This window comes from Odocoileus virginianus, chromosome 6 (assembly GCF_023699985.2).
Source record: "Odocoileus virginianus isolate 20LAN1187 ecotype Illinois chromosome 6, Ovbor_1.2, whole genome shotgun sequence".
NCBI lineage: Eukaryota > Metazoa > Chordata > Mammalia > Artiodactyla > Cervidae > Odocoileus > Odocoileus virginianus.
In genome coordinates this window covers 75,443,126-75,470,482 of record NC_069679.1, presented here as the reverse complement: position 1 = coordinate 75,470,482, position 27,357 = coordinate 75,443,126, and the positions used below count along the sequence as shown (strand labels likewise).

Here is a 27,357-nt window from a genome sequence, read left to right as displayed (position 1 = left end):
GCCCTGGCATCAGGCCTCCCTCCTGGCCATCTGCCCAGTTCCCCCTCCCCAACACCCCCACCCGTTTCTAGGCCGTGGAACCTGGCCCCTCTCGTCCGCCCAGGGTGGTCTTCCTGCTCCCCTCTCCACTGAAGCATCTCTTGTGGATTTCATCTCCACTGAAGCATCTCTTGTGGATTTCATCTGACTCTACTCGGAAAATAATAGTGTTTAGGGGAGAGGGGTCAAGAGGGTGGGGCCTGGGCCCCTGGCCAGGCTCACACCATGGGGAGCTTTTAGCCCACGCCCATGAATAGACCATGAAATCTTGGGAGAAGGTCCAGCAAGGGGGTTGGTGCTCGGGAGCATCCCTTGGGAATTGAGCCCTGAGAGTGTCCTCGGCCCTCACAGGGGTCAGTGACAGAGGAAGCCCCCATCCACGCCCCGTTCGCTCTATTCCTGCAGCTGAATCTGCTCCATTCACTAATGGACCGAGCGACAGACTTCCGTCCTCCTGCTTTCAGGGTGAGGTGACCAGTGCAGGGACATCGCGCTGCCTAGAGGAAGGCCCAGAATTCTGGTCTCCTGCCCACCCCCCAGGGTAGGGAAGTTTTCCTCCTTGTCAGGGGTATGACAGCTGACATACTACCCTTTGCTAGAGGGTTTTCTTGTTCCGTTCAGGCCCGATGCGGCAGCCCAAGTGCCCAACCTCTCCCCGCCCCTGTGTCGCTGGCCGAGGCTGGTGCAGACCAGAGCCCCGCCTGCTGCCTCTGCTGGGGGCCTCCATGGGTCAAGTCCAGCTGCTCATCAGGCCAGGAGCCAGCTCTCAGGGCCCAGCACTGAGCCTGGGGCTTCTGCTGCCCAGGGGAGGCTGCCCGATAGCTTCTTGGGTAGCTCAGGGACCAGAAAGTTCTCACCTACTTCCCGGGAGGTACAGTGGTGAAGAATCTGCCTGCTAATGCAGGAAACACAAGAGACACGGGTTCGACCCCTGGGTCAGGAAGATCCCCTGGAGTAGGAAATGACAACACACTCCAGTATTCTTGCCTGGAAAATTCCACGGACAGAGGAGCCCGGCGGGTTACCGTCCGTGGGGTCGCAGAGAGTCAGACACAGCTGAGCCCACACCTTTAGCAGGCCGGTCAGGGGGCTCTCAGAGCACCCACAGTGCAAAGAAAGAGGCAGGTTCACTTCTGGCCTCTCCAGGAGACCAGGCAGCGCTTGGCAGGCCTTCTTCCCCTGTGAGGACAGCGGCGGGGGAAGGCCTCAGGGCTCAAGGGATTCCCGGGGGACAGCTTCTGGCCCCAGGTGCCAAAGCCACAGCGTAAGATGTGTGCTCCAGCCTGGCCACCTCCGGGAGCTCCGGCTCCTTCCAGATGGATGGGAGGCCCTGTTGGGCAGGTTCAGACGCAGAGGCACAAGGCCAGCTGAGGTTGGGAGGACTTGTTTATTCAAGGCACGGTCATAGCGTTAATAACAAGAAGGTTTGGCGTTCTGGCACATTCCTTAAGTGGTGGTGGCCAAGGGAAGTCCACAAGCCCCACTGGGGTCCCCAGAGGATGCAATGCTGCTAATAGGCACTTCGCTTCCAGAAGCGTCTGAAGAGGCAGGCAGGTGTGGAGCTGCCCTAGGCCCAGGGAGGGGCGCTTCTCGAAGACTCTAGGCGATCCCCCATCCAGGAGGCAGCTCCCTCCAGAGAGGAGAAGGTCTGAGGCTCTGGGGGTGGGGGGAGGCCGTGGGGGACAGATGGGGCAGGGGGCGGCTGGGGAAGGGGGCCGTGGATGGTGTGGATGGTGGTAGGCGGAGGCCAGCGGGTGAGACCCCTGTGGGCCAAGGGCGCAGGTTGGAAGGGAAATGCCCGAGGGCCTGGCTGTGCCGAGGCGGGCCCCAGGCTCACCCACGCCCCCAGCAGTGGCTGTGCGAGGTGGAGCGACTGTGGCCGGGGCTCAGGCTGGTTGCCCTGGGTCTCCAGGAAGAGTAGAGACGCCAGGGGACTCAAATGCTCCCAAAAGCCTCCCCATCTTCTCTCAGAACCAGGCCACGTTTGACCCAGGTTCAGAGTGGGCAGCCCCAGCCCTGCTGGCGTGTCGTCTGCTGGGACCCTTCCCATACGCAGCTTCCGCTGACTGCGGGGACGAGGCGAGAAAGCCGCCGCAGGAACGGTCCAGCAGGGACCGCGAGACGGGGGCCAGATGCCAGCAAGTGGTGCCAAGAGAAGGAGAGCCCTCAGGCCACCTTCCGGCAGGACGTGCCCGTCAGACACCTGGGGGCTGGCGGGGTGGGGGGCCTGGAGTGGCCACCTCCCCGTGGTGGATAGGGCCCCAGGCCGGGGGTCCTGACCGCTCTGCTCTGGAGGAGACCCTTCCCCTTGACGGCTGGTGAAATGTTTGGGGAGGAGGGCTGTGGGGCCTGGGATTATGGGGATAATTTCCTCCTTATTCCGACCTTGACGGGGTAAGACCGCCTCCTCCCCAGCTGACCCAGGTTCTCTCTGGAAATTAGCCCTTGGGCCGAAGTCCAGGCTAAGGTCTCAGTGGGGCGGGGCGAGGGGGGGCCGGGGGCTGCAGAGAGCAGGGCTTCTTGCCCCTCAAGTGCTATTTCTCCTCTGGGGTCAAGCTCGGAGTTTCTGGAGCCAGGATGTGGGCAGAAGTGAGGCTCAAGTGATATGGGCTCAGGAGCACCCGTGTGCCCGGGAGCCGGTGGCCAACACCCAGGTGAGGGGGACCCGAGTGCCCACCTTCAGGAGGCTGGACGCAGGGACCCAGGCCTTTGGAGGACGGAGCTGAGGAGAGCGCTAGGGCACACAGACCCTGCCTGAGGCGGCTTGTCCTGGTCCGAGGCCCCTGCAGCCCAGCTCTGTCTCCCTCGGCCTGGCTGCCTGGTGGGCCACCTGTCCCCGGAGGCCGAGGCCTGCAACTTCCTGCCCGGGGCGAGGGTGCCACCAGAGTCCTTCCTACTCAGGGTTCAGCTCCTCCGGGCCCCGGCTGGTGGCCGCCTTGGGAGTGAGCCTCAATCTGCCTGTCCGTGGGGGACACCGCCCACAGGGAATCCGCAGTGTCTGAGCCAGGGCCACACCGGAGGCCCCTGGACCGCTCTTCAGTCCAGAGTGCAGGGAGGCCCGGAGAGGAGGCAAGGGTCCTGCCTGGAGCCCTGGGAAAGGCCAGTCCGTGCCTGCTCTGCTTCATGGGCTTCTCATCCTAAGCTACGCCCCCACCTTGGCTGGGGGCTTAGGCACTCCTATGGGTATGAGGCAGGGGCAGTTCTCAGCGGCCACATCCTTGACCTTGCGGGTCCTCTCATTAGGCCCTGGGGCTTGGGGGAGGCATATCTGGTTTCTCATCACTTGGCATTTTGGGAGAAGTCCCCCGCCCCCGCTCCCCCGCTGCCCTCGCCAACTCCATGAATTCTGCCTCTCGCCCTTCCCGCCTGACAGTAACCAGCCCAGGTTGCTTTCAACAGAATGTACACAGGTCCCATTTAATGAGCCCCGCTACCCTTGCAGGGACAGACAAGAGAACAAATCTCTACCCTGCGGCTCCTGGGGACACCTGATGAGGAGCGGGGGACAGAAAGGGGCTCAGTCACCTCCTTCCCGTCTACAGACTCAGCCATCCCTTCCTGCCAGTGGGGTGCAGGACTTTCTCCTTTCGGCTCTCCATGCAGGGAAGCTGGGAGGAGGTGGTCCTCTGTGTCTCTCTGGTCCTCCACAGACCGCAGGGGAGGGATGGGGCTGGGGGGGTGGGCAGCCGCAGAAGCTCCTCGGGTAGGGCAGCTGGTGGAAGGGCGGGGAAGACCCCAGAGAGTCTTCTTCCTGCCTCCTCCCTTAGGCACACCTTCTCCCTCGTGACCCCAGGAAAGCCCTCCTTCAGTCTCTGTGCTCAGGGCTCCAGCCACTGTTGCCAAGAGGTGGGGCTTGCCTGTATCCTCCGTCCCATCCTGGGAGGGCCCTTCTAGACTGCCCAACATCTCCTGTTCGGGCTGGTCAGCAGGCGGGGCCTCCATGTGGCCGAGAGATACACCCAGGTCTCCGCTGGAGCCTTCCCAAAGTCTGCAGGATGTGTTGGGGGAGGCGGGTCAGGGCACCCTGCTGCCTCTCTCTGCCAGGCCCTTTCCCTGGCAGCCACTCCCGGCTGGAGTCGCCAGGTGGAGGCCTGGGTCCCGGTCAGTGATACTGGCTCTGGTCCCCCAGTTCCAGCCCTTCCTGGAACCGGGCCGAGTCCAGCTCCCTCGAAAAGGCCCTCACACCACTCTCCTCTTCTCCCTCTTCTGGCTGGCTGCTCATGGTGCCGTAGGTGGGCCGGGCTGGGGAGGAGGCGGGGGTCAGGTTCATCTCCGGCTCTTGCAGCACGGTGGCCACATACAGCTGCTCAGGACAAAGAAGGGAGACGGGATGAGGTCACACCCGGGGCGAGGCGAGGTCACATCTGGGCACACCCTCCCCCTCCCTGTGCCACCCCATGCTCGACCTTCAGCAGGGCCCCCACCGCCTAGGCCGTGGCTCCTTCCTCCTCCCCCGGCAGCCCGTGTCCTGGCCAGCCTGCCCAGCCCCCTTCCCGGTTGCTCTCAAGCACATCATGGGCATCTACGCGCTCCCTGGACCAGTCAGCGGCCTCCTAACTCCCAGTCCACTGCGCCTCCAGCACACGTGCCATTCAGTTTTGGTTCCAGGTCCAGCTGAACCCAGGGAGGAGACGACAGGCTCCCTGACACTGGGGTCTGGGCGGGGGACCCTCATTCCTGAGCTAGTGCGCTTTCTACTGCCGCTTCAGAGATGCATCCAGCACCCCTGGGGTGCATCGCTGGCTGGCCCGTGAATTAGGATTTGAAACTGAGGCTGCCTTCTGAGGGCTTGCTCATGAGACCCGTCAAGTCCAGGCCTGGGCTCAGGAATGCCTGGGACAACAGCCGAACAGGAAAACAAGAAGTAACAGGGATGGAGCTGTCTGTCGTCCTTTGAAGGGACTTTGAAACCAACTCCTTATTTTGAAAACCGGTAATTATTGGATAGAATGAAACCCTTTCTGTAGGAGTTTATTAGAGTGAGCGACTTCACTCACTCACTCACTCAAACAGCCCTAGATAATGAGGGAACATTTTTTTCCACAGTAGAATTTAGATATTTTCATAGGGCCAAAGTCAACCCCACAGATGACTTTTGGGTCCTCCAGGAAAAATGGTAACTGAAAAGTGGAAAAAGCCAGCAGTCATCCCTGAACCCGGGAGTCACTTTAGCATCATTTTTGGCAATAAATGGGATAATAATATAAATATATATATAAATATCTCCTAGTGTGACACATAGCACTGCCTGTAATGTTCTAGGCCCTAGTGTTGAACTTGGATCTTCAATTCCAGCCTTTGAATCTAACTTCTCGTTTTCAGGAAATACAGGAGATAACCTCCTGTAAGATACCATGAAGAAACAGCCAGAAAAAGCCAGAAGATGGGGCCTTCTGCAGGACGACAGGCTGGGTCTCTCCAACAAGTCATAAAATAGAGATGGTGCTGAAATAAAAGGGACATAGGCGGGGCCAGATTAATCCAGCACAGACCCTGGGTTGGATCCTGGTTTGGACAAGCTGTAAAATATATTTCTGGACCTGTAGGGCAGGTCAAATACGGACTAGGTATTTGAAGAGGTAAAAACGTATCTACGTAGGGAGACGGAGATTGTTAACTAAAAACGCAGGTTATGAAACAGTGTGCAGCATTACGACACTTTAGAGGAAACAGATATCTGAAAGAATATACATTGAGGTGTCAGTGATCATTGTAGGTGGTAGAAGTACGGACTTTTATTTTCTTATTTTGGCTTTTTTGTTCTTTCTCCCCATAGTTACCTACAATGCTCAGACACCTCTGTTACAATAATGAAAGATATAAAAAATCAATTCCGGTAATTTCTTTAAAAAAAAAATGTTCAAACTCTGGAATCTAGCAGACGTGGTTCAAACTTGGTCCTGCCGTTTCCCTGCACTGCAGCTAGTACCCTGGGGTCTAAATTAAGTCTAAATTTAAGCCTGTTTCCTCCTCTGTAAAATGAGGATAAAACCCCCCACTGTGTGGGCGTAAAGATCAAGAGTAACAATGGTGAAGCATCTAATTTGCAGGGTTCAATAACCAACTGCTGACAATATTCTGGAAGGGCCATCTTAGAAAGGCCCCAGGAGAAATGCTACGTGGAGAGACTCCTGCTTCGAAACCTTTGTCATCTCCTGGTACTGAAGCTCCATCTCCCCTGCCGCCTCCCAGAGCTCACCGGGCCCTACCTGTGGGGCTCGGGTCAGAGCGAGGCCTGTAGTTCTGTGCACCCGGCGTGGGCACGTCCTCCCACTGTTGGTCTGCCCCTCTCGCCCAGCTCTGCCACGACTAAGGGCCCCCTCTCCCACCCACTCTGAGTGCTGCCTGCTCTGCAGTTGCACCCGGCCCGAAACTGTCTTTGGTTCCCCAGTGCCCTGGATTCTCTCTTCCGGGCCTTTGCACAGGCTGGCCCTGTTCCTCCAGTGCTCTCCCTGACACCCTCTTCCACCCGGCAACCCTTAGCTCTCCCGTGCCTGGAGTCTGGTTAGACGTCCCCTCCTCCAGCAAGCCTTCCCTGAGTGCCCAGGGCTGCCTGGTGCCCTTCTTCAGTGCTCCTCCAAGGCACCCTGGCATCAGGGCACGGGCTGACCCGGTACCCAGCTCAGTGCATGCCTCGGCGGCCCGGCATCCACCCTTGTGGCTGGTTTCGGGTGTGCGCTCATGCCCGTCTCCAGGCTGACCCACGGGGGTGGGAGCCAGCGCCCAGCCTGCTGGACCCCTGCACTTGGAGTCCAGCCTCGTCTCCTCTCAAGCTGACGGGCTCACTCGTCTTACCATTCCGTGCAGACCTCCAATAGCTCGCGGCAGCTCTGTCCGCGCCACGCTGCCTGGGACCCACGCCCTTGGCGGCAGCCTTCGGTCCTGAGGCCAAAGGACCCCAGCAGGCCCCTGCATCTACACGACTGAGCTCGCTGAGGCTGAGCTCGCTGAGGCTGAGTCCGCCCTGCCCTTTCTCTTCCTCTCTGAGCTCCTTCTATAGAATGTCCTGGAGAAAGTCCCGGATCTTCTATCTTTCTGAAGGCTCTTCAGCCAGGGCCACGGCAGCAATCTGACCTGGGCCAAGTCCTGCTGCGTCAGACGCGGGGGAGTCCCGGGCACCCCGTCTCCTCCCCGAGACCCAGGGTGGGCTCTAACCACTGGTACCCCCACGAGGCTGCTGGAGAAGCCCATCCCTCTAAGCACCCCACCCCCCACCCCGACCTGGCCCAGGGCACTGACTCACGAGGGAGGTTGGCGTGGAGGAGGTGCTGCTGGGCTCCAGGTCGAACACCGTCTCCGTCTCCTCGGGCTGCGGCAGTGGGAGAGGCAGGGAGGGTCAGTGAATGCTGCCCCCGCCACCCTCCCCGTATCCAGAGAAACCCGGACCCTAACCTCAGGCTTAAGCGGCCCCTCGCTCCCCTTCAACTCAACTCATCTTCTGTTTTTCCAGACCTGCAGCTCAGCAGGCCGGGCTGAACCCTCAGGGGACAGAGTGAGGACCAGGATGCTGGGGAGACCCTTCTGGAAGGTTCCATCCCCGAGGACCACGATGAGAGCTGTGGGAAGCTGTGGTGCAAAGATAAGCCTGCTGCTTTGACTGCAGGAGAAGCCCTGACTTCAACAGTACCCTCTTCCCTGCCAGAATTTCCCTTTTATCTGAGACGAAGGTCTAAGTCCTCTGTCACCTTTTGTCTCTAGAGTGGACACTTGAGCAACCAGATCCTACAACACTGTTGTATTGGGAAGAGCCAGAGATGATGTCTGCCCAGGTGCTTCGCTAGCATGGACTCAGGCCAGGGGATGGAGGAGGGTCTGGGGAAAAAGGAGAGTAAGTGCCTATGCTGGGGCCCCAGAGATGGGACCACCGGAAGCAAGAAGATCCTCTTCTCAGAGGCTCCCTTCTCTGGCTCAGTAGGATGCTAGTACTTGAAATCAACTTTCTTTCTTATTTAAATTCATTTGAAAAGGAAATAATTCACTATTATAAACAGAAATCCTGTGTCAGCTGCCATAAACAAGGTCAACCAGAAAAATACAGGTGTAACCGTGAAAAAGAGAACATGTTTCAGTCCACTGGAAATCATACCAGTACGCTTCTAAAGTCACCCCACTTTAGGAAGTGCTGAGCTAGGGCACATAGTTCTGTTGGCATGGGTGGGTTCCCTTCTCTAATAACTGGCTGGGCCCCGAGACCCTAATGCTGGGAAAGATTGAGGGCAGGGGGAGAAGGGGGCAACAGACGATGAGATGGTTGGATGGCATCACTGAGTCAATGAACAGGAGTTTGAGTGAACTCCAGGAGATATGAAGGACAAAAGGCCTGGTGTTGTTGCAGTCCACAGGGTTGCAAAGAGTCGGACATGACTTAGTGACTAAACAATGCTGGCAGAGTCGAAGGAGTCATGGGGCCCAGAGAACCAGGCAAGATCAGAGTACCCTGAGATTCTTCAAAGGGAGATGCTCCCCTTCCCCAGGGCATCATCCTTGTCACCCCCTTTCACTCTTTCACTCCATCCTTTCTCTCAACCCTCCATCCCTTGGAATGGTCCGAGCAGCTCTGTGGCTGGACAGGCTCACATTGTAGGAAGGATGGGCCAGCAGCCTGTGGTTTGGAGGAGACGTCAGTCGGGGGAAGAGGAGAGGACAACTGTCTTCCACCCTGGGAGGCGTGATGATTCGGGGGCCAGTCCAAGAACACACACAGTATGCACACCCAGGACTGTCTGCCCATCCCACCGTCAGAGAGAAAGGCAAGGGCCTCTCGTTGCTCTGGTGCTGTGGGTGCCCCAGGCAGGAGGAGGTCCTCGAGCTGTGTGCACCCTGGGAAGAACTTGCGGGAGGAAAGGCAGGCTGGCAACTCACCTCATAGTTACTCATTTTCGACATCTTCCCCATGAAGGTGGCAACGCAGGCCATTATTATGGAAGCAATAAGGGTGGTAAGGCAGAAGATGGTGATGGCATGCCGGGACCCTGCAAGGAGAAGGAGAGGCATGGGCTTGGCGCCTGAGGACCAGAGCTGTGTGCAGGGCGCTGGCAGAGATGCTGGCCCGGCTGACATATGCCTGGGGCCCCAGCTCTGCACCCGTGGAGGAGTTTGGAGCCCGGGGCGGAGATGTCTCTGCCCAGCTCTCCCCTAAAACCACCTAATCAACGAGCCCCACCCAGGGACATCATCCCTCTGTGCTACCTGACCAGTTTAGAATCCAGCATCTGGCAGATTCCACGAAAAAAATTCATTGACTCCTTAAACAGCCACTTAGGTGCCCATAAACGTCCCCCTAGAGGTCAGCTACCTTCCATATCATGGTCCCTGGGAAGTATTTGAGTCATTTATGTCACTCCCTCAGGTCACTCATTTATATCCCTGTCCACAAATGCAGTGACTGACCCACACATTTCCTTGTAAGCCCTGCCCCCCCTCCCTTTTTAAATTCTTTTAAATTTTATATTGGAGTAAACTTCCCTGTAGCTCAAACGGTGAAGAGTCTGCGTGCAGTGTAGGAGACCCAGGTTCGATCCCTGGGTCAGGAAGATCCTCTGGAGAAGGACATGACAACCCACTCCAGTATTCTTGCCTGAAGAATCTCACGGACAGGGGAGCCTGGTGGGCTACAGTCTGTGGGGTCACAGTCAGTCGGACATGACTGAGTGACTAACGTGACTGCTACTACAGTTGATTAACATGTGGTGTTAGTTTCAGGGGTACAGCAAAGGATTCAGTTATTCATATACAAGTATCTATTCTTTTTCAAATATTTTTCCCCATAGAAGTTATCACAGAATATTGAGCAGGGTTCCCTGTGCTATCCAGGAGGTCGAGGTTGGTTATCTGTTTTAAAAATAGCAGTGTGTACACATCCCTTCTGAACTCCCACTATGTCCCTCCCTGCTCTTCCCCCGGTAAACATAAATTCAGCCTTTAAACCTGTGAATCTGATTCTGTTTTGCAGATAAATTTCTTTGTATCATTTTCCGCATATAAGCAATATCATATGAAATTTGTCTTTGTCTAACTCTCATAAGCCCTTTTGAAGCAAACATACTCTATTACGCGTGCTAATAGCATGGAAAAGCAATTCAGAATTTAAAAGTCACTTATGTTTGGGGATGCTGGGTAACTTTTTCAAGACAGGAGTTTTCTAACTTACATGAATATTTAAAAATCAATCTTTACAGTCGGAAGTTATTGCAAAATGATGTTTATCGTCGTGTTTTTATTAAAGCAAAAAATGGTAAACAACTTCAATATCCCAACAATGGTGACCTGACTAAAACTGGCAGAAATTAATGCAGCCATTAAAAGACACATGCTCGAACAGTATTTTAATAATGCAAGGAACTGCTCGGAGCATAAGGTTCAGTGAAGAAGCTCAGGATATAAGTCTGACTAGAACAAAACGGACCCACAGTTTTGTAAAGTCAATCGGTAAACCCCCTCCTACTTTTTCCTGTCCTCTAAAACACATGCACACAGCGAGGTCTGGGAGCAGCAGACAGGAGGAGGCTGTAGGTGAGATAATAGTCATTCAAACTCTAATCTTTCCATTTTTTCCCCTATTTTTGATAATAAATCCGTAGTCTTTTATACCTAGAAGAAAAGTCTTATTAAAACATTAAGTCTGCCAGGGCTTTCCAGATGGCTTGGGGTAAAGAATCTGCCTGCCAATGCAGGAGATACAGAAGATGAGGGTTCGATCCCTGAGACGATACCCTGGAGAAAAAAATGGCAACCCACTGTCAATACTAAAGGAAATCAACCCTGAATATTCATTGGAAGGACTGATGCTGAAGCTCCAATACTTTGGCCATCTGATGCGAAGAACTGACTCATTGGAAAAGACTCTGATGCTAGGAAAGATTGAAGGTGGGAGAAGAAGGGGATGACAGAGGATGAGGTGGTTGGATGGCATCACCAACTCGATGGACATTGAGTTTGAGTAAACTCCAGGAGTTGGTGATGGACAGGGAGGCCTGGCATGCTGCAGTCCATGGGGTCGCAAAGAGTCAGACACAACTGAGGGATTGAACTGAACTGACTGATGATAGATACTATAATATTTTATTTCCTGCCAGCCTTGAGTTAGAATGAAGGAGTAGGATGTTTTTGTTGTTTGTTTTTTCCCTGAAAATTGTAAACCGAAATGTATATGGTTTGGACCACACCGGTGCTACCCTCAACTTCCAAGGTCAGCCAGGACTCTTAACGCGAGCCGGGTCTACAGAAGGCGCTGAGTGTGGCCGTGCTCCACAAGGGACACCTCACTCCTACCTGGGCTTGGTCTGCTTCAACAAGAGTCGTCGGTGAGGCACGGCGGAGCGGTGGGGGAACAGAGGTGGGGGGGCCGGAGCGGGGTGCTCGGCACGTACCTAAGCGCAGGACGGAAAAGAAGAGCATCCAGACCAGCCCCAGGAGCGGTGCGAAGGTGGCCTGGTGGACGGCGGCCACGTGGATCTGCTCGTTGAGTTTGGTGGGCGCATAGGAGTAGTACATGTTATAGCGGTCCGTGGCGTGCTTCATGCACAGGTAGAGCAGCCCTGGTGGCCGGCAGACAGAGGCGGGCTCAGAGGCCGTCCCGAGACCCTCCCCGCCCCCGGGCCCGAGACGCCAAACGCAGGTCAGCCAGAGCAGCGAGGGGGCCAAGGACAGGCTGTGGGAGCCCCGTGGGGCTGACCTCGCGTGCCCGGCTGCTTCCCTTGAATCCTAGGACCTATTCTGTCCTTTTGGTAAGTGGTCATTCCCTAACAAGCATCCTCTGTAAATAGCCATCCAACTCCGGCCCCCCTGACCGACCTGGCCCCCTCCTGTGCCCTTCTGATTGGCTGGCCCGGGGTCTCCTCCTGAGCCAGCAGGGAGCCGGATGCTCTGGGGCTCCCAGTTGCAACGGGGGGTGTAGCTCCCCCCCGGGGGGCCTCAGGGACGACTCACCGAAAGGAGCAATGATGGGGCAGGTGATGCTGTAGGCCATCACCACACTGAAGACATTCATCATCCATGCGTACTCGCGCCCAAACTGGAAGTCCATGGCCTGGTTCTGGGGCAGAAGGCAGGGTCTGCTTGGCTTGGCTGCTTCTACAGCTCCTCATCCGGCAAGGCAGCCTCCCCTCCGAGCCTGGTGTTGGAGGAGCACCTCACCCCTTCCGCCCACCAGGCCTCCCAACCTCAGGTCACTCCGCACTTCTAACAGGCACCCCCTGACTCCAACACCCACCCAAGGGAAGCTCCAAGGGCTGTGTCAGGGAAGGGCCTGGCCCTCACCATTCGGATGTGCACTCTCTCTGGCTCCGACCTGGAGAAGACGAGGCGGATGGTGTACAAAAAGAGTGACCCCAGGCGCATCAGCTCCATGCCTGTGCCAATAAAGGCTGCCGTGATGACGTAGTTGACAAAGAAGGCGCCATTGTCTGGCAGGAACACACACCTGGGTGAGGAGGAGGGCAGGAGATGGCCACAGAAGCCGGAGAAGAGGGGGAGGGCAGAGATGTCGGGAGCAAAGAGGAGAGAGAGGAAGAGAATTGAAGGGATGGGCAAGGGGTGGAGGTAGAGACGGGGAGAAGAGCTTTCAAATACAGTCATCCATTGGTATCCGCGGGTGGTTGGTTCCAGGAGCCCCTGGGGATATCAAAATCCAGGGATGCTCAAGTCCCTTATGTGAAAATGTCAGTAATATTTGCAGATAACCTATGCCCATCCTCCTGTGTACTCTGTCTCTAGATTATCTGTAATACCTAACACAATGTAAACAGCTGTAAATACAACTAAATGCTATGTAAATGGTTGCCTGCGCACGGCACATTCAAGTTTTGCTTTTGGAAACATCCTAGAATTTTTTTTCCTGAATATTTTGATCAAATCTGAAGACGTGAAATCCGTGGATATGGAAGGCTGACTGTATACATGCGTTTCCAGCCCAATGTAACTTAAACAAGGGCCCTTTTGAGCAAGGAGAGGGGTGGTGTACAGCAAGTGTGGATGGTTTAGGACACACATGTACTGGCTTGATCCACAGAGGGCTGTTAAAGAAAACAAAAATAAAGAAGGGCTGTTTGACTGGATCCACAGACCCTGGAGAGTTCACAGGTAGACTTTTGGGGGTCTGTGACCTTGAATAGGGAAAAGATTGCATCTTCACTTTCTGCAGTTTAGCACTTCCTTCCATTAAGAGCGTGGGCAACAAGTCACAGGCATGTCAGCCACGGCTGTGAGTCTGTCACCAGTTGAAGTGAGGTATTTTCATATCATGTTGTATTTATTGCTGATCTCTCACAATATCATTTGCACTCATCTCTTCAAAATGATGCTAGTTATTAGGCCACTAAATTAGACATGTTAAATTCACATGATTGAGATTTTCCTGTCTGTACATGTGTAGCTAGCTGGCCAACTTCAACTAAGAGCCATTCAGCCACCTGAATGGATTTATCACACTGCCTGTTCTCACAGTGGTGACCCAAGCATCTCTGTCGTCTATACAGTTTTGACAACTCCCTCAAGAAGAAAAATCTGTGAGCCCCTGCACATATTTCAGAACTCCTTCAAAAGCTAATCTTGAGGGCATCAAAGTTGAGTCAGGAACTCACAATTCTTTTCTTTCTCATATATTTACAATCTGTATTAAAAATAATGACCTAGCCAAAGATGAACTCACTCATCTTGGGAGAAACTAAGCTTATTACCATTACAGTTTAATTGTAGAAAGCTTGGAGAATACTGGTTCTTGCCCTATAAAGCAAGCTATGAAAGCTTGCATGGCATTGGCCAACAGCACATCTTTGAAAAATTGGGACTTTCAACATTTGTAACCCTAAAAACAAAACAAAGCCAAACAAAAAAAGAAACTGGCTGGATGTCCAACAAGACCTGCATGTTGCCTTGTCAAAAATCCACTCCTCTGTTCCAGTTGAATATTCTTCTCTTAGTTAAGTAACATCAGCTTTCACATGGATGCCTTTAAAACAATAAAATGTAACTTTTTCTTGCTTCCATTTAGAATACATTGGCCTATTATTAAATGTGTCAACAGAGATTGTATCATACATTTGAATTCTAAAATATTTTTGGTAACTATATTTTGACACAACCGGTTTTCATTATAGCCCAGCTATTTTGTACATTTAAAGAACTCTGCGCTTCCTGGGTGGCTCAGTGGTAAAGAATCTGCCTGCCAATTCAAGAGACATGGATTCAGTTCCTGGTCCAGGAAGATCCCACATGGCCCGGAGCGACTAAGCCATGCATCTTAACTACTGAGCCTGTACTCTAGAGCCAGGCAACCACAACTTCTGAGCCCACTTGCCACAACTACTGACACCCGAATCCTAGAGTCCATGCTCCTCAACAAGAGAAACCACTGCAATGAGAAGCCTGCGCTGCAACAAAGAGCAGCCCCCACTCTCAGACTAGAGATAAGCCCTTGCAGCAGTGAGGACGCAGCACAGCCAAAAATAAATAATTTTTTAAAAAGAAATCTAATCAGAATCAACCCAACATTGTACAGCAATTATCTTCCAATTAAAAAATATACACATAAGAAATCTACTCAGAGTATATATAAAACTGGCAAAATCTGAATACGCTCTGTGGATTGTATCGATATTACTTCCCTGGTTTTGATACTGTACCTTAGTCATGCAAGATGTGACCACTGGGGGAAACTGGATGAAGGGTATATAGGAATTTTTTTTGGGGGGGGCAATATCCTTTGAATCTACAATTATTTTAAAAACTTCATTCAGAGGAATCATCCCTGGGCTTTACCCCCAAAAGGGTTCATGGCACGAGAAACGTTAAGAGGCTGCCTAATGAGAGTGTGGGCATGCATTCATCTCTACCTATATGAGCAGATAAAGGATATGCATACCCAGCTGGTATGAACCCACAAAAGCCGCGTGAACACTGGGAGTACACCTGAAACATGCATGCTAGTACTCACTGGAACCTGACAGAGGCCTGCTCCAGATAGTAGATGTCAAAGAGCCAGCGGAAAAAGACATCCAAACTAGAAGCAAGAATAAAGCAGACCCTGTAGTTAGTGAATCAATGAACTAAGGCCTGGGGTTGTTTCTCTTGGGCTGGCTCCCCTCCTTCCAACCTCCCTTGCCTACTCCCTGCAGATTCTCGCACCTTAATACTCCAGCTGGCCAGTCCACACTGCCTCTCTTCCTAATCCTGGGCCACCCTGCCCCTAAATCTTTGACCTTTCCACTCAAGGCCTCCCCTCTAGCAAACCTTTGCCAGCCATTTCTCCCACAGCGCTCTCTCCCTCTTCTGAATTTCTACTGCACATTTTCCCCACCTCGGGCTGCCAGGCAGCTGGTAGGTATGGCTTGTCTCCCCAGCTGGATGAAAAGCACTTTGAGGGCAGAGTTCATGGCTGACAGCTTAGAGTTCACATGATACCTGGCTCATGCTAGGCTCATGACAGGCATTGGACTGTCATTTGAGGAATGGATTTGCAGCAACCACAGGTGGGCCTACAGTATCTGAAGGAGGAGGTTCCGACTCTAGGGTGAGCCTGGCTGAGAGAGGAGAGATATTTGGAGGTGAGGTACCTGGTCAGTCCCATAGAGGGCAGAATGACCACCATGAACACCAGAAAGATATAGCACTTGTGCACCATGATCAGATTCTGACTTGATCTAGAAGGAAGCAAAGAGAGACATGATAAGAACCAAATGGTGGACTGCAGAATGGAGAGAGAGAGAGATGGCTACCTGGGCTAGAAAACAGTTTCATAGCGTGTGCCAATGCCATCTCCACGGAGTACTGAGGGCCGTGCTGAGTCTGGGAGCAGCAGGAAAAGAACGGCATGATCAACTAGTGATGTCTGCCTTGGGCAGAGGAAAGGGAAGGGAAGGCTCACACATACCATACACTTGACGCCCCTGTTGCAGGGACATCACTAACAATACTCAGAATCCTTGCAGCAGTTCAATAAGCAACATGAGCCTTGGCTGTAGGAAAGCCCAGGAAGGATTTCTGTTATGAGAAACATCCTGGCTTACTGCCTGATAGGATGATAGAAACTTTGGGGGCAGGAAATAACTTTTGAGACCCATGCAGCCTTCAGTCCAGAGCAGGTCCATTTTGCCCCAAGATATAGTAAATACTTCTAACTAATTAGCTCCCACCACAGAACTATTAGGGCTAACAAACAAGGAGGGGCTCTTTGACTGTTTAAAATACGGCACTGTATGGGCTACACAGGTCTTCAGTCAGATCGAGGGCATGGGCTCCTCTGTGATGACCGTAGCAGCCCTTCTGACAATTTTCAGACAAGTCCTGCTCTCTCGCTCCCATCCTCCGCCCTCTCCCTGGCATTCCTGGCACTGGCCATTTCTGCCCACGGCTCCAGGCCCTTAGTGCATGGCTGGAAGATGAGGGAGCAGCCTGAGGAGGGCTTGGTTTCAGGTATCTCAGCATCCCTGAGACAAACCAGTCCCTGCTTTCCAAAGACAAAAGTATCTGTTTCTTTTTGGGGTTGGTTTTGGGCATAAAGCCATCCCACATCAATTCCATTCCCCAGGTGAGATGGGAAGCTGGAGCACCGGGCTGGTGGGGACGGGGGAGCAGGGGAAGAAGCTGGTGCCAAGGGCAGGATAAGAGGGGAGGCCCCCAGCTCACCTGGTCCAGTGGGCTTCAAGGAAGGCGGAGAGATAGACGATCAGAGGCAGTGTCACCGTAAAGGCCCAGAGCAACACAGAGGGGAAGAACTGGGTCACGATGGGGCTCTGTACAGGTGGATGGAGGGGGGCCAGAGAGACGTCAATGCAAGAAGCCCCCTCCCCCTCACAGGCCTCCCCTGCCTTCTCCCACACCTCTGGCCACTTCTCCAGCTCAGTCCCAGAGCAGGCCTCATGTCCCTGAGGCTGCATAGTGGGCTGGGGCCTTTCTCACTCAGAATCTGCCTGGCTGGGGCAGCCAGAGGCTGACACCTCAAGGTCAAGAGGCATCCCCAAGGGGTGCAGGCCTCCTATGCTGAGGTCACTGGAGGGACGGCCTAGGCTGACCCCACCGACTTGGCCCCAAGGCCACAGCCACCTGCTGTCACTCAGGGAGGAGACACTCAGACTTTAGGGAGGAGACACTGCTTTTACCGCGATGTTGTGTGAGACATGGTGGAGAAGGGGAGGGTATGGTGTGAGAATCCCCGGGCAGAGCTGTGGTGCCCTGGCCTGGGGCCTGTTGTGAAGCTGACAGAGGAGGGGAGCAATGGGAAGCAGCAGCACAAGGGCTTGGCTTGACTGTGTGCATGTGTGTGCATGCATGTGTGTGCTGAGTGTGCACGTGTGTGTGTGCCTGTGTGTGTTTTGCTGGAACAGGCACGGAGAGAACATGAAAGAAGGGGCCTTCTAGGGTCACTGCAAGTGTGCATATGTGTGCATGCATGTGTGCTGTGTGTGCACATGTGTGTGCCTGTGTGTGTTTTGCTGGAACAGGCACGGAGAGAACATGAAAGAAGGGGCCTTCTAGGGTCACTGCAAGTGTGCATATGTGTGCATGCATGTGTGCTGTGTGTGCACATGTGTGTGCCTACGTGTGTTTTGCTGGAACAGGCATGGGGATAACATGAAAGAAGGGGCCTTCTAGGATCATTGCAAGTGTGCATGTGTGTGCATGCATGTGTGTTGCATGTGCACGTGTGTGTGCATGCCTGCATGTTTTTTGCTGGAACAGGCATGGGGATAACATGAAAGAAGGGGCTTTCTAGGATCACTGCAAGAGCCTTGAGGCTACAGAACTTGGATATGGGCCCATCCAGTTCCTCGGAACTCGTCTATGCATACGGCAGGGACTGCTCTTGTGGACCAACCTGGGGTCTGTGTGTCCAGAAGTGAGGCAGTGGAACCAGAGCCAGAGGGCCTGCTCCTCTTGAAGGGCTGCCCTGGAACTAACCTCCATCTTCCCCACCCTCGCCTTATCTTCACACCAAGGACCTCAGCTCTAGAGAACGTGGGGTGAATGGAGCTTTCATGAGCGCCCCACCCTCTGCGGCTCTTTGGTACCTCTAGCTTGACCCAATCTAAAGAAGCCCTCCAAGCCCATCCCCCCAAATTCCCCCCAGAACTTGCCTAAGGCTCCCCTACCCTTTAGCCCTAGTCCCTAAGAAGGGCAGTGGTCCACACACATCCTCTTTAGGGCAAAGTAGACCCTGGGCCCCCACGTACGCCGCTGCCAGGGCCACAACTGCATGCGCTCTGGAGTCGTGTCTCAGTGGGCCCCCCCCTCCCATCCTCGCCGGAGCTCTTCCTTTGTCTCCCGGGGGGCCCCCATGCCTAGCCTGAGTGGAGGCACCTGCAAATTCTCGATGGGGCGGGTGACGTTGTACAAGTCGATGGTGTTGATGATGATGGCAGGCGTGGTGAGGAAGAAGAAGAGGAAGAAGAGGAAGGTGTTGATTGCGATAAAGCGGGCCCACCAATGGAAGCGGCGGACGGACAGGTGTTTCCTGGGTGGGATGGAGGAAGGAGACACACTTAGGACCTTGGGTCTCAGCCCACAGACACAGCCACGCTGCTTTCTGCGTGCCAGCTGTGGACCAGGCTGCCCTGGTCTAATTCAACCCTGCGGGCCCATGCCTGCATGCGACAGCCCTAAGCCTTCTCCTATCACGCCACTGGTAAGGCCCTGAGTACATCCCACAGGTGAGCCAAAAGAATTATCTGAATTCTTTCCACAGGAAAAACCTTTTCCCCAAAGGCTGGGTGCCTTCTGTGCTTGTGGTGGGGTGGGCTTGGGGGCGGGCAGAGGCTGTGATGCCTAGGAGAGACACAGCCCAGCAGGGGCCATATGTTAAAGAGGAGGACAGGCCCTGATTCTTTTCCTCATCCTACAGCCTTCTTCCATCCCAAAGGAGCTCAAGGGAGAGCAGACAGACAGAGGGGGCTTACCAAATAATTTCTTTGGGGTGTGGGGCACGGACTACCCTCCACTGGTAGGATTTGACGATGGTGGTCACTGAGGACTCTTTGGGGGACATCCCACAGTGAATGAACTTGTAATCCTGCAGAATGCTGCGGAGACGGGGGAGGAGACAGAAGTCTGGGGGTGAGGAACTCTTGGAGACTTGGATATATCTCTCCTGACCTTCTAGGTGGGCCGTTCCTCAGGCCTGGTCACTGGAGGAAAGGGCGTTAGAGGGATGGACTGCCCAGGAAAAGAGGGGACCACGTAGTTCTCAGTTCACGTTTTGTCCCCCTAATGGTAGTGACAGCACAAAGACATGCTCTTTCCGCGAGGGTGACAGGGGAGGTACTCATTTAGCCTCCTCTTAATATCAATAGCTACCCACTGTTGAGTTCCACCCAGTGCCTGACATGGAGCTAACTGGTGAGTCCCATCATCTTAACTGCATAGATTACTGACGGCACAGCCAAAGAGGGGCAGGTGCTGGCACTGCAGTCCCATCGTGGGTTCGTAACTCAGACCCGCTGTAATTAAACCTTAGCTCCCTCTCTACCAAATGATGGTTCTCAGAAAGATATGTAGATGTCTCACACACACTAAACAGAACACATATTCCTTCTTACCCTTCCAGGAGGTGGACAAGGAAGATATAAGTAACCAAATTGGATGAATAAGAAACTTGAGGGTGTAACTAACTTGCAAAGTTGCACTTGCTCTGTTTGCCCTGAATTCTAGCCTATGCCACTGTTCCTCCGCAGGGTCAGGGAGGGTGAGACCAAAGCCTTGTGAACGGTCAGGCTCCCTGCGGGAGAGGATGGCTCCATCGTCCTCAAAAGACTGATTTTTGAGGCTCCTATGTATTTGACCCAGGCCTAAGATTCTTTCCAGAACGTTCCAGAGCGGACCTCATCCATTCCTTATCAAGATGGGGCTGCCAGTGGCTGGGGCAGAGGAGGGAGGAGCCTGCAAAGCTATGAAACAGAGAAGGCTTGCAGGAGAGGAGAGCAGGAACGGCACTTGGGTCTTCTGACTCTGTCACTCGCGGTGACGGGACGGGTGACGGAGGGGCGATGGGAAATGAGGGGCGGAAAATGGGTATCATTCGTGTCAAGGCCTAGAAGAGGAACCAAGAGGTCAAGGGCTACGCTGACCACTTCTGGGCTGAAGCAAGGACGTACGGGGGTGAGAAGCCCAGGGCCTGGGCGTGTCTGGAGACAAGCCGAGCCCGGCAGCTGGGGGCAGACGCACGCGGCCATGCTCTGGAAAGCAAGATGGCGGCTGCGGTGCCCCCGGCGGGGCCGGCGAGGAGGGCAGAGCGCGGCTCGCCGGTGGGAGGCGCTCTCCCTTCCTCCCCTGGGCTGCAATGGGGGTGGGAAAGGATGGATTCGGAGAAGCAGAGGCCCGCTCCTGGGGCCGGGCTGGGCGCAGCAAGCAGCTGCCCCCCACCCCCTACCCCACCCCGGCACTCACTGCTTCGTCATCCTGGAGTCCTGGAAGGTGACGAAGATCAGGTCCAGACGGTTCAGTCGCGCGCGGTTGAGCTCAGCGTTGAATTCATCAGTCAGCTGCTCCTCCAGCTCGCTGTAGTACTGTTCTGCGTCCACCTAGAGGGGGCGAGACGCGGCCGTCAGAGCTGGAGCCGTCAGGGCCTCCAGGAAGGCCGCCTCTCTCCCCGCGGGGCGCAGGCCGGTGTGTGTGTGTGGGGTGGGGGTGGGGGGGTCTTGGTTCCATCCCCAGCTCCCTGGGAAACCTGGCAAAAAAGCTCAGGCCCCCAGGTGGGCTCCAGGAGGAAGAGACAGTGACTCTGAAACAAGCTCTCTGCTCTTAGATCCGGGGGAAGGGAGGCTTCCCCAGGGGCAAGGGGGTGCCTTTGGCCTCACGGTGGACACTGGAGGAGCGACAGAATGTGCCTGCAGCCTTTTCAGGCGAGGGAATCATGCTTTTTTTCTGAACTGGCTAGATGAGTTCAGTCCTGCCAAGGCCTCCTTCTGGCCACATGGGCGGGGTGATAAGATGGAGACCATGGCTTTCAAATGTTCCCGCCCCAGCTCTGTGAACCCCGGAGGCTTGGCAGCCTGCTGTGTCCTTGCTGGTCCTCCCCGCCAAGCCCCGAAGGGAGCAAGAACCAGCCCCGGCCTGGATCACTCTGGGAGGGGGAGGCCCAGAGAAAGGCTCCTCTGCCTTCTCAACAGGGAGACAGGACATGCCGGAAAGGAGAACGCGAGCCAGGGGCCGCTCTGAGTGGAGTCTGCGACTCAAGGATGCAGCCCTGGAGTACCGCCAGGGGCCGTCGGCGGAGCCTGGAGCCCCGGTGCCCCAGCCCCTGTGCCGCGTCCCCTGATGCCTGCGCCAGTTACCTCTTTGAAGCAAGCCCAGCACCTGCAGAAGCACAGCCGGGAGCAGGGGTGGACCTTGATCATCACCTTCCCCTTCTTCTTGGCCTTGGCAGTGTAGTAGAGCCGGCCCCGCATCGCGTGGCGCCTGCCAGCCAACAGGCGACACGGTAAAGAGTCTCGCGGTCGGAGGCCAGCAGAGCCACAGCCTCCCCTTCCCTCCTCGCCCCAAATCCAGACAGGTCCTGCCACAGGCTCACCTCTGATCGTCCAAGTCAATCAGGTTCCTGACATCATAGCAGAAGTGGACTCTGGTCACTACGCACCCTGGGTAGGCCTCGCTGAAGCCAGGAACAAAGATAATGAGCCAGCCCGCGGAGGGGACTCCCCCTTCCCCTAGAGCTATAGCCCACAGGGCTGAAGGGCACAGCTGCCAGGGTTTCCCAGTGCTTGGGTGGTAGAATCCACCCCCTGGCTCCTAAGCCTGGACATCAGGGTTGGTCCCTGTTAATGAGAGAGTTGCCACATCCTTCCCAGATGACACAGAACAGGGCCAGGGAGCAGAGCTGGACATCGCTGCTCACGGACAAATAATTAGCTTCTAGTGTTTGGCCCTCAGGTCACAGAAGGGACACAAGATAAGATGACCTGCTCTAGACTGGGCACCATGGCTGGAGGGTGACCAGGAGGAGGCAACCCATGCCTCAGCCCACCCCGCCCCACTTACTGAAAATGCTTAATGATGATCTCTGGGTCTTGGATGTCCGTGGGGACATAGGTGATCATTAGTGTCCTGGTGACCTAAGTGGGGAAGGTCAGTGGAGAAAGAAGGCTGCTCACGCAGGAATCCTGGGCCTTCTGGTGGCCCTCAACCACCTGGGGCAGGTCGTCTACTCACATCAGGCCGCCTCCTTGCTGGGTAAGCCAGGTGCCAGCTTCCCCACCCAGCCCACGTCCCTGAGGTCAGCAGGCAGGCAAGCTATAGCTCTGTGAACCCCTGTGCCACCCGCCACCACCCCCCCGCCCCCACCGGGAGACCCCTTGCCACGGATGGCTGTGGTCAGGGGAGGAAGAGTCAGAGGCTGCAGGGAGAGGTGGAGGGCTGGGGGAGGACCAGAGCTCCATGGTCTGCAGGGGCAGCTCATGCTGTCTTGCTGACCTCTGGTCTCCATGTTCCATGTGACGCCCACCTCAAGGGGACATCCCTATCATCAGACTGGGGATGGGAGTTGGAAGATGAGCGCGACTGTGGGGAGGGAATGGGGAAGCTCTTCAAAATTCACATGTTACTCTGTGAGTGGGACATGTCTTCCTGAGTCATCGCTTTGAGGCAACCATCTGTAAACTGTGCTGCTAGAGAGGGGAGTCTGGGAGTCTGGAAGCTTCTGGTGACAAGACAGAAAGCTGATGTGGCTGAGTCCAGATGGGCCAGGAGTGCCCAAGCCTCCTGGCAGGCTGAGACACTCAGGGTTACCTTTCAGAGGTGTATGCAGTTGTGTTCTGGGGTGTGGTAAAGGGAATCTGTCCTTTAGGATGGATGGCTTGAAGGAGCCCATCTCTCTTTTATCTGCCATCTTTCCTGCCCCTAGGAGACCCTACCTGCCTAGTGGGCCTTCCTGGGATCACCTCCCAAATGAGGGAACACTACTCAAATCCTTGTCTCAGGGTCTGCTTGGGAGGTGGGATGGGAGAAAGACAAACCAAGACAGTGAGGACACAAAGAGGCAGCCCATGCATTTCTGACCTCAGGGAGATGGTAGAAGGGCCAGGAGTTGGACGCAAGAGTGGCAAAGTAGTCAAAGTATCTATCCACTGGGGGCACTGGCCGCTGAGGGTGGAGGTCCCCCTACTACAGTTAAGCCTTCAGTTTTCCAGTGGGGAGGTCCAGGGGTCCCTGGAGAGGGTCCTGGGCAGCAGGGGTATAGCGGGAGGACGTACTTGGGGGCAGCTATTCACCAGCTGGTTTGGGAGGGTCTCAGTGGTTTCACAGCCCAGACGGATGTGCCAGGTGACAATTCCCAGGGATAAGCAGAGGAGGCCTCCCTGCTCGGGCGGACTGCCCCCCAGGGGTGTGCAGACCACGACAAACTGGGATGCTTCTGAAGACCGGGAGTGGGATGGTCCGGCTGATGGGGGCCGAGAGGGGCTCTAGGCGAGAGGGCGTGGTCCTGATAGTTCTTTTCACTTACTCACCGCGTAGCTTTTCCTGGGCACAAATCCTAAGCAGTGGTGCATCATGAAGAGGAGGTTGATGATGAAGTATAAGAAAGCGAAGAAGCTGTGTAGCCACAGGAACTTACTCCTGCCAAGAATGAGACACGGGAGGTGTGAGACCCCCACCCCCAACCCCTCCCACCTCCCCAGGGCCACCCTCCGGTGCCTCCAGACACTCAGGCACCTTGGAAGGGGATGGAGAAGGGGCTGTCCGCTCCAACGAATGAAGGCTAGCGTTGATCGAGTGTTCACTATATGCCAGACCCAGGGTGGGAGCAGATGCTCTGTGTACATTTTCTCACTAGACTCTTGGACCATGTGAGCGTGGTGCTGTGAATGTCTTCATTTTACTCGTAGGGAAACAAGGGCCAGAGTGCCTGCCCAAGGCCACTCTTGGCTGTGGCGGTCCCAGGAGGGGAGCCCAGAACTGCAGAAACTGCAGTTCTGCATACCGTGTCGTGTTGCCCCCTGCCCAACCCCCCCCCCCCACACACACACCCTCCACCCCCGCCACTGCACAGTCTACCACGAGGCCAAGCAGAGCAGGCCTGGAGGAAGGAGGGCCTGCAGATTCGGCTCACCTCCCTGGGGCAGGAAGGGTTTGGGTCCCAGGGCTCCGCACTTACATGAAGCTGTCCCAAGGCACCAGGCTAGGAAGGCTGCTCAGAAACAGGGCCCGCCTTATTTGGTGCAGTTTGAGGACAGAGAGGCTGCCTGGCTTCAAAATATCTCCTCATCACTGTCCCCCCCACCTCCTCCGCCTGGCATTTCACTTAACTTTCCCCATCTGGCTAAATGCCTCTCTCCTCAGTTTTCTCAGCGAGGGCAAGGTGACATGGTCCCTGAGCGACACTCCAACTCTCTGGATTTAGCAAAGTTGAAGGGGCTCTTGGCTGCCCTATCAGACTTCACTTCTTGTTGGAAGTTGTGGGCGCCACACTTACACCAGCGATTGGCCGGTGAGAAGCTGGTTAAGCTCTGCTCTGGTGCCACCAGCAGCCGGGGCGGAGTTGGTGAGAGGGTGCCCAGCCTTTCTGCTGCTTTTGGAGTTTGGTGGGGTTTGCAGGGGCGCAGGGTCAGAAGATGGGGTGGGGTAAAGGGAGGTGGGATTAGGAGCGGGCACGCCCACTCACACCTGCCGGAAAGGCTGCTTCCACTGTCGGGAGGCCGGCCACGAGCCCTGGGGGGCCTGTTGTCTTGGCCAGGACCAGCAGGGCCGCGTCTGGCTCCTGCAGATTGCTCTGGCCACCAGAGGGGTTGGCTGACATTAACGCCCACAGGCTCCTGAACCACGAGGGCTGGACGGGCCTTAGAACTCGTGTCCAACAGCCTTTCCCCCACCACGGACGAGGGATGAAGCTCACAGGAGGAGGGCGCCCTGCCCCAGACCCAGGGCCGGCTAACCGCAGAGCCGGGGCAGGAACCCAGCTCCTCTGGTTCCTCAGTCTCGCAGCCCTGGGCATCAGGTCTGCCCTTCACTTGGTTCCCTGAGGCCTGACCTGAACTCTTTTGTGGGCAGAGGAAGCAGTACCTTAAACCTCCATTTATTACAGTGTTTCTGCCTATCGGGAGCTAGATATACCAAGCAAAGAGGACCACCTTGCTGAGACTTCAGGAGTGACTGGTTTAGCTAGTTCCATCCATGACAGATGGGGACGCGGAGGCAGGGAAAACACTTCCTCACGAAGAGAAGGCAGTGTCTGGCGTCCCACTTGGGACCTGGGTTCCCAAAGAAACCAGGCCTTTCTTGTCAGCAAAGAGGAGCCCATGTTTTAGACTCACCGTCGGACCACCTCTCCCCACCAACATCCACCCCCTCCCCTGACCCAGCCAGTAGAACGGGAGGTAAGAGGATCAGGTACCTACTCTGTGGAGACATTGACAATGGTGGTCCGGCCAAAGTGACTATCCCGGTCTGAAAGAGAAGAAAGTTGCCCACCTCAAGCCTTGCTCCTTGACTGGTTGGGCACCAGACCTTAGGGTTCCCGAGTGAATGCCTGGGGCCTAGAAATGCTTGCCTATATCCTGCGCTCCCTTTTAGCTCCCCAGAGCTTGTAGCAGGAGATGCAAGGGACAAGGGTTCCATCCCTGGGTCGGGAAGATCCCCTGGAGTAAGAAATGGCAACCTGGTCTAGTATTGTTGCCTGGAGAATCCCCATGGACAGAGGAGCCTGGCGGGCTACAGTCCATGAGGTCGCAAAAAGTCAGACAAGACTGAAGTGAGTGAGCGCGAGCAAGAGGGCTGAGGAGAAACAGCTAGAAACCTGAGCGATCAGGGTACCCCTGGCTGCCGTCTGGACATTTACACACCACCTAGTTGTACGGCCCTCATTCAGCTCTGTCTCTGCACTCACTAGTGAAATACTGGCTGCTATTCACTGAGCACCCACTACAGGCAGCGTGCGAAGCACGTGACATGCATTGTCTCTCGATCCCTATGACTGTTGAGGAAGCCGAGGACTGGGGACACTGTGTAAGATGAAATAATCTGGGAAGCAGACGTGGGTAAACGGTGGGGAACCGTTTTCAGTCTCTGAAGGCCAAGCCCTCGCCCACCACACTACTGTGTCAAAATCTACCGTTAGAAATGTTGATGGACTCCAGATGAGAAATTCTGCCCCTACGACACTGCGTCCACCAGAGTGGGTACAGCGAGAGATCTGGTCCAGTGATCTTGGCAGTGGGTCACACGCCATAACAAGGCCTCCACGAACACCTGGCCAGGTACAGTGTGGGCCACAGACCATGGATAAACATTCGGTTTTAGACTGAATTACTACTATCTGCCTTCTCTGCACCAGGCCCTGGGCCAAATTGGTACCCAGAGAGGTATCACCTCTGGTTTCCACTTGGAACCGGAAGCCCGGGTTGCCTAAAGTCCCATAACTAACCCTCAGAAGTGCAACTAGGAGTTAGGGTTCGAGATGCCCAAGCCAGCCGGGCTGCCTCTTAGGCCCAGCGGGCCAGCCCAGGGTCCACAGAGCTCTGCCTACCCAGAACATCTCCACTGTAGTTGATGGGCAAGATGATACCCAAGGAGGGGATGCAGAGGATGAGCAGAAAGACGATGAGGTGGTACTGGAACATGATGTAGATCCGGGCGTCGTCTCCACACCTGCTAATCAGGTCTTCGTTCCTGGAGGAGACACAGAGATGGGGACACTGCACAGGAGCCAGTGTGGCCACAACTCAGGTCAGGGGCGGAGGGAGCAGAGGGAGAGAAGATGACTGCCCCACACCCGCATCTTCATCTTCAGAAACATCCCTCTTCTCAAAACTTGTTAGGCCCGAAATGGGTTTCACTGAATTTCACAGGCATATCAAAGAAAGAGGCTGCAGATAACGCACTTGGGAATCCAGAAGCACTCTTAAATCAGGCATTAATTTCCTCTTTTATTGCTTCTTCAAACATTCCTACTGCCTGCCATGGTACCAGCACTGAACAAACCGTTAGTGATAATAAGATTCATCCTATTTTTTCAAAAAGCTGCTCCTTAAATCAAAAAGGGCTACTTAAAACCACAATGAGCTATCACTCCGTACTGCCAGACTGGTCAGCGTTGGAAAGTTGGTGAGGAAAGTGCTGGGAAGAAGTGCTGGTGAGGGTGTAGGGTGCTGGGAGCTCTCTCACACTCATGGGTACTGACTCTGGCATGGCCACTTTGGATAAGAGTTGACATTATCTATAGAAACTGACTATATGTACACGCTATGGCCTAACAATTCCACTCCTAGGTTTATAACCAACAGAAATACACGCACCTGGGCATTAAGAGACAAGGATGAGAATCTCAGAGATGCATTATTTGTAACGGCCCCAAACTGTTAACAACCTAAATGTCTGTCAAAGGTGGTACGGACACAA

At 54.9% G+C, this 27,357-nt stretch overlaps 1 protein-coding gene across 10 annotated transcripts in view; it reads right to left on the bottom strand.

Moving 5' to 3' along the window:
• Positions 1-1,407: 1,407 nt before the first annotated feature.
• Positions 1,408-27,357, bottom strand: part of TMEM63C (transmembrane protein 63C) — a 140,422-nt gene continuing 114,472 nt past the window's right edge. For 9 of the 10 annotated variants that reach the window (XM_070469673.1, XM_070469675.1, XM_020904616.2 and 6 more), the window contains 18 exons: positions 26,486-26,628; positions 25,359-25,407; positions 23,472-23,580; positions 22,006-22,079; positions 21,539-21,619; positions 21,303-21,426; positions 20,416-20,549; positions 18,930-19,052; positions 18,334-18,487; positions 16,663-16,769; positions 15,591-15,677; positions 14,972-15,037; positions 12,298-12,460; positions 11,968-12,073; positions 11,409-11,576; positions 8,902-9,011; positions 7,283-7,348; positions 1,408-4,342 (listed from right to left, as the gene is read on the bottom strand). In XM_070469673.1, the coding sequence (XP_070325774.1) occupies positions 4,142-4,342; positions 7,283-7,348; positions 8,902-9,011; positions 11,409-11,576; positions 11,968-12,073; positions 12,298-12,460; positions 14,972-15,037; positions 15,591-15,677; positions 16,663-16,769; positions 18,334-18,487; positions 18,930-19,052; positions 20,416-20,549; positions 21,303-21,426; positions 21,539-21,619; positions 22,006-22,079; positions 23,472-23,580; positions 25,359-25,407; positions 26,486-26,628 (2,065 nt within the window). In that variant the 3' untranslated portion in view covers positions 1,408-4,141. Of the gene's footprint in view, positions 4,343-7,282; positions 7,349-8,901; positions 9,012-11,408; positions 11,577-11,967; positions 12,074-12,297; positions 12,461-14,971; positions 15,038-15,590; positions 15,678-16,662; positions 16,770-18,333; positions 18,488-18,929; positions 19,053-20,415; positions 20,550-21,302; positions 21,427-21,538; positions 21,620-22,005; positions 22,080-23,471; positions 23,581-25,354; positions 25,408-26,485; positions 26,629-27,357 lie in introns of those variants that run through there. The other variant, XM_020904622.2, reaches the window with a different exon arrangement.